Genomic DNA, 10,597 nt, shown 5'->3' with positions numbered 1-10,597 from the left:
CACTGATCATTTAGTTTCTTACCTATTATATTTCTTCAGAAAAGAATTTTAGAGCATTTCATGAGATGCAACTAGTAAAAGATTGAAAACCATTGCATCGAGCAAGGAGTAACCGAAAGAGAACCAGGATAACTATACTAATAGCAAACAAGCAAGACTTTAAATTTTAAAAAAACCTTTACAGATAGAAAAAAGGACTTTATATGTCAATAAAAGGGTCAATGCATTAGGAAGATTGTGAATGTACTTAATGCCACTAAATTGTACACTTAAAATGTTTAAAATGACAAATTTTATATTATATATATATTTTACCACAATAAAAATAGTTTTAAAAAGAAAACAGAAATAGTATGGTAATGGCTTAAGAATAGATATACAGATCAATGGACTGGAACTGAGAATCTAAAACTAAGCCAGTATCTCTATGGTCAATTGATTTTTTTTTTTTTTTTTTTACAAGGATGTCAAAACCAACCAATAAGGAAAAAATAATCTTTTCAACAATGATGCTGGGACAATTAGGTGCCCATATCTACAATAACAAATATGGACCCAGACTCACACTATATGCAAACTTTAACTGAAAATGTATTAAAAGTCTAAATGTAAGAAGTAAGAAGCAAAACTACAAAATTTATAGAAGAAATATAGGCATAAATCTTTGTGACTTTGGATTAATAATGAGTTTCTTAGATGTGACACTAAAAGCACAAGTAACCAAAGAAAAAATAAATTATATTTTACCGAAATATAAGAGTTTTGTGCATCAAAGGATATTATCAAGAACACAAAAAGACTACACATAGAATGAGAAAAAATGAGGAGACACCAGACGGCGGCGTAGGGAGCAGCTGCACCCGCCGCCTCCCGCAGCCACATCAGAACCACAACTAAAACCCAGAACCACCAGCACTCAGAGCCTCCTGAGATCCGGCTGCACAGAAGCCCCACAGCCAGGGAGCTGGAGCAGCACCGAGAGCGGGAGGAGGGGGAGACGCGTCTCTGGATCCCGGAGACGAGGCGGAGGGTGCCCCGGGTAAACCCGGGAGGGCATCTCAGCCGCGGGGCTTTCCCGGAGGCCCAGCAGGCCCCCAGCCCAGGGCCCCAGGCCGGGAAGAGATGTCCCCACAACTCCAGGCTGTGAAACCAGCGGGGACTGTCCCTGAGGGTCGCGGAGGCTGCGGGAGCCCCAGCAGCTCCTCTAAAGGGCCGCGCACGGACTCACTCGGACGCTCCCTCGGAGCCCAGCGCCGGGCAGCAGCCGGAAAGGACCCGGGACACTCGGGGGGGAACTAACCTGCCTGAGATCCGGGCGAGAGGCGGAGGGCGGCTTCCTCCCGGGCAGAGGGGCTGGCGGAGGCCATGGCTCCTGTGGCGAGTCCTCCCCGCACAGCCGGCAGGCGGGCGCCATGTTTGAGTCGCCAGCACCTGACTCACCTTTGGCCCCGCCCCGTGATTCCCGGAGGCCCCGCCCCTCCCCACCTGCAGCTCATCCGGGCCATTTCCAGGGGCTTTTCTCTGCAAGGGGCCTCTGGAGCCTCATGCTTAGGACTTTCCTAAAATCTCTCAAACAAGCAGCAGCGGGCCCATACGGCTTGATAAGGGCCCCAGGCCTGGCACTAGCAGCAGCTGCACTGGCTCATAGCTGGGCCTCTCCTGGGCACCGCCAAGCCCAGCACAAGCAGCAGCCAACTACGGTTTACTGTGTAGCTCATGCTGGGTGGCCCTGGGCAAGGCACTGGCACAGGCTGACTTTGCACCTCCCGGGAGGCCCCAGGGACAGTGCACCTGGTGGTCAGGCTCGACCACGCTGGATTACAACCCTACCACATCCACGAGTGACACTCGAGGGGCGCACTTGGTGAACACCAAAGCTCCACTGAAGCAAATCCTGCTCCATAGGGGTGTCTCCAGCACAGCAGCTCTCTGGCTGTAGGTGCAGCTGGTCCTCACAGGCGATTGGCCTGGGGGTCAATTCCTCCCAGTGATGCCAACAGCAACCAAGGCTCAGCTACAACAGGACAGTGCACACAGCCCACACAGGGGGGCACCTAGAAGGCCCAGCTCAGGTGACTGGGGAGGCTGAGCCACTGGGCCCTACAGGACACCTACTACACAAAGCCACTCTACCAATTCCAGGAGACATAGCAGCTCTACCTAATACATGGAAACAAACACCTGGAAGCAGCCAAAATGCTGAGGCAAAGAAACATATCACAAAGGAAAGAACAGAAGAAATCTCTAGAAGAGGAACTAAATGAAATAGATCCAAGCAAGGTAACAGATGCAGAGTTCAGAATAATGGTTATAAGGATGCTCAAGGATAGTAGTGAGAGTATGATGAAAATAATTGAGAAAATCGATGACATAATAAAGGACCAATTTGAAATGAAGGCTACATGAACTGAAGTGAAGAATAATTTACAGGGAATCAACAGTAGAGTAGAGGACGCTGAGAATCAAATCAGCAATTTGGAACATGAGGAAACAAAAAAACACCCAACCAGAAGAGCAAAAAGAAAAAAGAATCCAGAAATGTGAAGATAGTATAAGGAGTCTCTGGGACAACTTCAAGAGGCCCAACATTTGTATTATTGGGGTGCCAGAAGGAGAGAAGAGAGCAAGAAATTGAAAAACTATTTGAAAAATAATTACAGAAAACTTCCCCAACCTGGGGAAAGAAATAGATTTACAAGTCCAGGAAGCACAGAGGGTCCCAAACAAGAGGAACCCAAAGAGGCCCACAGCAAGACACATCATAATTAAAATGCCAAAGGTTAAAAACAAAGAGAGAATCTTAAAAGCAGCGAGGGAAAAGCAGTTAATTACCTACAAGGGAGCACCCATATGACTATCAGCTGATTTCTCAACAGAAACTTTGCAGGCCAGAAGGGAGTGGGAAGACATATTCAAAGTGATGAAAAACATGGAACTACAACCAAGATTACTCTACCCAGCAAAGCTATCATTTAGAATTGAAGGTCAGATAAAGAGCTTCTCAGACAAGGAAAAGCTAAAGGAGTTCATCGCCACCAGACCAGCACTACAGGAAAAGCTGAAGGGTCTTCTTTAACAAGAAGCTAATGAACCAAAGAATCTGACGAACTAAATAGATCCAGAGACATTGACGTATTATATTTCAGAGGGAAGAGGGAAGGGGGGTGGCAGGTGGGAAGAGATTAACCAAAGAAGTTATATGCATATATGCATGACCCATGGACACAGTCAGTAAAGGGGCGAACGCCTAGGGAGGGGGTGGGAGCGAGGTGGAGGGGGTCAATTGGGGGGAGGAATGGGACACCTGTAATACTTTCAACAATAAAGATAAATAAATAAAAAAAGAAATCAAAAACAAAACAAAAAAAGAATGAGAAAAAATAATTGTTATTCATATATCTGAGTAAGGACTATTTTCTAGAATATATAAAGAACATTTACAACTCAATATGAAAAAGATAAGTAATCCTACTGAAAAATTGGCAAGATAACTGAATAGACATTTCTCCAAATAAAATACACTAACCTCTAATAAGCACAGTAAAAAAAGCACAGCGTCTTTCGTCACTAGAGAAATGCAAACAAAACCAAAATATATAAATACCAAAATGCAAATATATAAAACCAAAATGCAAATAAATACCACTTTACACCTGGTAGGATGACTATAAAAAAGAAATTAGAAGCAACAAATTTTGGAGAGGTTGTGGACAAATAACCTTAATACCTTGCCAGTGAGAATGAAAAACGCTGCTGCTGTGGAAAACTATTTGGCAGTTCTCGAAAGGTTAAATATAGAGTTATCCTACATTACCCAGCAATTTCACTTTTAAGTACACATCCAAGAGAACTGAAACCATGTTTAAACAAAAACTTATATATGAATATTCATATCAGTATTATTTATAGTTTCCAAAAGGTTAAAAGATCCCAAATATCCATCAACCGATGAATCAAAAGTGGTATATCCATACAATGAAATATTATTCAGCCATAAAAAGGAGTGTAGTACTGAAACATGTTACATCAAAGCACCTCAAAACCATGCTAAGTGAAAGAAGCCAGACATCAAAGGACAAATATTGCATAAAGCCACTTTTATGAAATATCTGGAATAAATAAACCAACAAAACCAGAAATTTAATTACTTATTGACAGGGCATTTGGGAAAGGAAAAATCGGAGTAACAACTAACATATATGGGGTTTATTTTTGTGGTGATGAAAATTATCTGAAATAAGATATTTGTGATAGTTGTGAAACATTTTGAATATGAAAAAGCACTGATTGGACACTTAAAATGGTGGATTTTATGTTTAAAAATATTGTAAAGATGCCCTAGCCAGTTTTACTCAGTGGTTAGAGTGCCGACCCTCAGACTGAATGGTCCAGGGTTTGATTCTGGCCAAGGGCATGAACCTCGGTTACAGGCTCAGCCCCGAGGGGTGCGTGTGGGAGGCAACCAATCAATGTGTGTGTGTGTCTCTCTCTTTCTCACTCTCTCTCTCCTTCCACTTTCTTTGGGGGGAAAAAAGTAATGGAAAAAAATATCCTCAAGTGATGATTAATATATATATATATATATATATATATTTATATTTATATATATATATATATAAAAGAATGAAGTTGAACCCTTTTCTTACATCACATATAAAAATTAACTCAAAATATAAACCAAAATGTAAAAGCTATATCTCTAAGACTCTTAGGAAGAAAGATAGGAGTAAATCTTTTAAATTTTGGTTGGGCAAAGCCTTTACACCTAACACCAAAAGCATAAGCAATAAGAGAAAAGTAGGTATATGAATTCCATCACAATTAAAATATTTGTACTTTAGAGAGCATCTTCTAGAAAATAAGTTAATCCACACAGACAACAGAACATACTGAGCTTAGTACATATGTTTTTGTATTGGACAGGAGAGACTACATCATAGTGCAGTAGCAAATCAACCCCAAAAGTCCTATGATTTAAAACAACAAAAATGCACCTTACTTCGGCTTCTGCCTTGTGCAGGAAAGCATCTCTCTGCATGTGTGCATCCAGCGCCCAGGCCAGCAGAGGCTTCGCCATCCGTAGCTACTCCCTGAAACATGCAACTTCTCCAGTTACCACGGCAGAGGGAGAGGCATTAGATGGTTGTGCCCTGCCCTTTCTATACTTCAATCCAAATATGATACACATCACTTTTTCTTTATCCCATTATACAGAACTAGTTCATGGCTCCACCTGCCTATAAGAGGGCAAGGAAATGGGAAGAGCAGATGTAATGTTTGGGCACCACTATTTTTGTTCCACAGGCTATATCATTTTCTTATTAATGATATAATATTAACACTTAAATTTATTTATCTCTTGATATGTGCTAGATAGACATCAGGCTCAGCTTTGTGTATATGTCAGCTCATTTCAACTTTAGGACTCTCCTATGAGGGATATACAATGTTATTATGCTCCTTTTTATAGGTGATACACTCAAGTTTGGAAAGATTTAAGACCTTGACCAAGTTCACCCTGCAACGGATGACAGAACCAGAACTTGGAAGCAGGCCACGTGACTGCACGGCTCAAACTTGTAACAACAGCACTTGGCTGCGCTGATCAGAGATAACTGCCTGGGCGCTCGGGACCAGAGAAGACCACACAGAGGAAAGAATGGATCCATCTCCTTAATTCTAAAAATAAGGACAAGAATCCCCCCGAATATCCCTAGAGCAGGTCTGTGGTGGTAAGCCAAATGGGTATATTTTGTTCTCTAAAATCCCTGGAGATTTCTAGGCTTTTGGGAATTAGGTGTGGGAAAGTTCGCATGAGGGCCTGACATCACCCACCGCCAGTGAGTGTTCACTGCTGCGGCCTAAGCTGCCTGGAGCCTCTGCCCCCCCACCCCCCCACCCCGAGCCTCCGCCCTCCCCCCTTGTCGCCATAAGCACCGCGGCTGAAATGCATACAGACTTTATCCTCTGGCACCTCCAGTCAGGTTCAGGCTAGGAGGGCAACCTGAGACCGGGGGCCTCCTGAGGGATCCCTCATATGACTCTAAACGCTCCCCCTGAGATTTGTTGTGCAAAAAGGTCATTATCTCTGCCTTGATATCTGCAGAGCACACGCCGAGGTATGATCCACTACACAGAGCTCCACACGTGGGGAAGGGGTGTCTCTGGACGCAGACTTCTGGTCTACAACCTGGACATGAAGGTTTTCCCTGCTCCCTCCTTTGTGCCCTCAATTTGTCTGTTCCTAGGACAAAGGTAACTATCAAGACCCATGCAGTCAGAGCTGATTAGAATGGAAAGGGGCTCTAACAGGTCCAACAGTTTTTTGAGGAAAATAAAGCCCAGAAAGGTTAGGTGGCTGGACCATGGCCACCCTGTTTGCTAGTCTGGTCGCTCCCAGTCGGCCGCTCTTTCCACTCTACTATGCTGCTCTACAGCATCCAGATTCCTGTGCTCATTACCATCAGATGTCTTATGTAAATGATCGGGGTGATGGTTAGACTCCAAAGGGAGATTCCACCTCCTAAATTTTTATTTAGAATGTGCCATAGTTGGAGTAGTGCAAATACCATCTCTCTTTCGGAATTTCAGAAGTAATAGAACACCTACTTGGACATCTCAAATATAAAGCCTTTTGTTTTTGGAAACATCAAAGTTTGAACAGTCAATATTGTTGGCTAAATATCTTGCAGAAACTAAGAAGAGATGAGATAGACTATGAAAGTAATGGCCTAGGTTACCTGATTTTTAAAATGTTGTGGTATCTTTTTTTTAAATGTAATACATCAAATTAAAAATCTCTACAGAGCAAAGGAAACCATCAACAAAATGAAAACAGAACTCATTGTCTGGGAGAACATATTTACCAATGATACATCTGATAAGGGGTTAATTTCTAAAATATATAAAATGTTAGTATCTTTTGTGCTTGTCAAAGAAATTTCACATTCATTGTCACATCAGAGCAAGATAGCAGTCAATGAGGGAGATAGAGGATTTTGTGGATTAAATTCTTAATTAACTTCTTGTGAATTAACTTCTGACCAAGTGGCAGACCTACATCCAGCTGATTATCAATAGAACTAGAATTAAAATTGGCCTTGTGTTTATAGTACAATCCTATCCATACCGCACCACCTCTGAATTTCTGGATCAAAAGGAGCTCTTTTGTGTCCTTTTGTACCTACAAATAGTATAGATAAGAAATTTAGTCAAAATATTGGCCATTCTTGGTGCATCAGTAGAATACAGAAGTTAACTTTTTCCAAAAAGAAATTTAATAAGATTTACAGGTTTATGCATTTGGACCAACTCTGGCAACTCTAGCAAGCAGACATGTAAGAACTGACAAACCGGTCTCAGGAGGAAGTAACTTCATTGTCAGTAGGGTGTTCTGGCATATTCTGGGCACTTTTATTATCATTTAGTAACACTTTATACCCACATTTATTACAGCACTTATCACTTTGGGGGGGGGGTTAATTTGCAGATGTGCTTGTCTCTACCCCCTTAAAAAGTTGGGAATCATGTAACACCAGCTCCAGGTACAGAGCTGGTTTGTGTGCAAAACCAGGTAGGAGGAGAATATAATACATTGGGTATTATATGAACTGGGTATTTCATAGACAATGAAACAGATTTGCAGAGTGTCAGTAGTGTTCCCAAGGCTGCATTGCATCTAAATTGCTCATCAAGGAATGACACATCTGCACAATTGGAAAAAGGTATATTCTTGTATTATACTTGTTGTAAACAGTCACCGTGGGCTCTTCTTCTAAATGATTGCAGTATATCTATAATCTGACACATTTCTCCTCTCTTTCTTCCAGGGTTCAGTTCTCTCTCTCTTGTTTCTACCAATTACTTTTTCACATGACACCCCAACTGAGATGTTGATTGTGCCATGTGTTTTACTAATCAGTAATACCTATCTGCTTAGAATTGCCTGTTTATACAGTTGCGTTTACCACTTCATGCTTTTATCCATGATATTTCTTCTGCCTGGTATAATAGTCGCAATGGTAGTAGTTGCCCTGGTGAAGTATAAAGAAAAAAGCCACTGTGCATCTTCTGCTATTATTAACAAGCTGGTGAGGCGTTGTTCAGAAATGGGAATTGTATTTGACAGGGCTTGTCAGCACCATATACCAATGACTGACAAAATGTTTCTTACATTTTACTTTCTGTTGATTAAGCTTTTTATGTTTATCTTAGACAAGGGTGCTTGCAAGATACTGCAAGTACTGAAAAAGAGTTCTCTGTGGTTTAATGTAATCAAGCATACCATTCAGCAAGCAAGCTGAAATGTGCCCCAAGTCATAATACAGTAGCCCCCGCTAACAGGGACATTCCAGTGTCCTTCCATGCCTCTTCTAGATGAACGAGCTCACTCAACCCACCCCAACCCCCTATGGAGTCCCACTTCTTGCACACGGGCACCTGACCTTGACAAGAGGCTGACCAAGAGACTGTTGACACTTCAATTTTCATAATAACCATCAAGTAGCATCATCTTGTGTTTGCTCATTTTATCATAGATGCCTCTCGTGATGATTCCCAAAGGGCTTTTAATGGAGAACATTTCAGAGGTGACCGAGTTCATTCTTGCGGGGTTGACAGATGCCCTAGAGATGCAGATCCCGCTCTCCATAGTCTTCTCTCTCATCTACCTCGCCACTCTGGCTGGAAACCTGGGGATGATCGTGTTGATTCTGTTGGACTCTCGACTCCACACTCCTATGTACTTTTTTCTCAGTAACCTCTCCCTCGTGGACTGTGTTTATGCCTCAGCCGTCACTCCCAAGGTAATCGTGGGGTTCGTCACAGGAGATAAGATCATATCATACAATGCATGTGCTGCCCAGATGTTCTTCTTCGCAGCTTTTGCCACCATTGAAAGTTTCCTCCTGGCCTCCATGGCCTTTGATCGCTGCGTAGCAGTGTGTAAGCCCCTGCGTTATAGCACCACCATGACAAGTCCTGTGTGTGCCTTACTGGTCGCTGGACCCTACATCTGTGGACTCTTGCAATCTTGCATCCATGTTGCCTTCACTTTCCACCTCTCCTTCTGTCATTCCAATGTTGTTAATCACTTTTTCTGTGACATTCCCCCACTGCTGGCTCTCTCTTGCTCTGATATCAACATAAATGAGATTGTGCTCTTCACATTGGCATCGTTCAATGTCTTTTTCACTCTCTTGCTTATCTTGGACTCTTACCTGTTCATTTTTATTGAAATACTGAGGATGCACTCAACTGAGGGGCAGAAGAAAGCCTTCTCCACCTGTGTGTCCCACATGACCACTGTTTCCATTTTCTATGGGACAATCATCTTCATGTACTTACAGCCAAGTTCCAGTCATTCCATGGACACAGACAAGGTGGCCTCCGTGTTCTACACCATGGTCATCCCCATGCTGAACCCTCTGGTCTACAGCCTGAGGAACAAAGAGGTCAAGAGTGCATTCGGGAAGGTGGTTGGAAAAGCAAAGACTTCGTTGGGCTTAGCCTACTAATTATAAATAGCATGCAAACCACTGGAACTTCTGACCTCTAGTGTCTGTAAATATCTTATGAATTTTAATTATTTCATGTCTTTTTTTAAGAGAAGTAACCCTTTATTTCCTTGTTTCACAGATAAAGCTGGCTGAGCTGATAACTGTTTTTTGTCTTTAATTTTTCTGAGCAGTTCCCTCCAAATGAAACTGGTTCTATTCATGTTTTGGGGATATGACTAGGTAGGAGAAATTTTGGATGTCTTTTCCCAGAAATAAAATGTTACTTCTGTCTTAAGATCAAGATTATAATCCTAGATACTATAGAATCCCACACTATATCACTCTGTTGGTCTAAAGTCTAACGTGCTTTGTAGGTAAACCTCATAAGTACATGACATCACAGTCACATTTTCAATTACTAAAATTCAAAAGAACCCCATGATTCTTGTACATAGCATAGAAGCTTGGTTCCTTGACATTCATTCTCTCGAGAATTATCTTGAGACTGTTGACATGTAGAATCCTAGGATCTAGTTCCAAATAATCTAATTTAGCATACCTCTGCTAGAGCACAGAAATCTGTATAATGATCACTCGTTACCCACATATACCTGAATCCTGACCTGAGAGAGCAAGAGTGCCAGTGGTGAGTTTGGATGATGAAGGACACCACATAAGCAAAATTATTTGGTTCCTGAATTTCAGAGAGAAAAACACAGTTCAGAAGGCAAAAATATATTCATACCTATTCCTTACCTGAGTTCTAATAGATAAATTTCATATAAGAGTCTGGGTAGGAAAGACGGCCTGCGTGCTTAAACTTCCCCCATATTTCAGAGGGGTTGGTATACAGACGGCACTTAGAGAACTGTTACCCTAGAGCAGTGGTTCAAAGTCATCCTTATAAGACCAACAGCATCAGCATCACCTGGAATTTTTCATGAGTGTTAATTATAGGAACGCTTCCACCCAGACCTACAGAATCAGAAACTCTAGAAGTACAGCCCAGATATTTGTGTTTTAACAAATCCTCTTGCTGATTCGAAAGCACTAAAACCAGTGGACTCAGGCCACCTGGAAACACTAGCCTAGAGCAGCGC

At 42.1% G+C, this 10,597-nt stretch overlaps 1 protein-coding gene across 1 annotated transcript; it reads left to right on the top strand.

The window, feature by feature from the left end:
- Positions 1-8,570: 8,570 nt before the first annotated feature.
- Positions 8,571-9,515, top strand: LOC107527606 (olfactory receptor 5B12-like). Its single transcript, XM_016200383.2, has one exon. The coding sequence runs from the start codon at positions 8,571-8,573 to the stop codon at positions 9,513-9,515; it is 945 nt and encodes a 314-aa protein (XP_016055869.2).
- Positions 9,516-10,597: the final 1,082 nt, after the last annotated feature.

This window comes from Miniopterus natalensis, chromosome 11 (assembly GCF_054644295.1).
Source record: "Miniopterus natalensis isolate mMinNat1 chromosome 11, mMinNat1.hap1, whole genome shotgun sequence".
In the NCBI taxonomy this organism is placed as follows: Eukaryota; Metazoa; Chordata; class Mammalia; order Chiroptera; family Miniopteridae; genus Miniopterus; species Miniopterus natalensis.
The sequence above is the reverse complement of the archived record's forward strand: the minus strand, read 5'-3'. Positions and strand labels throughout refer to the sequence as shown.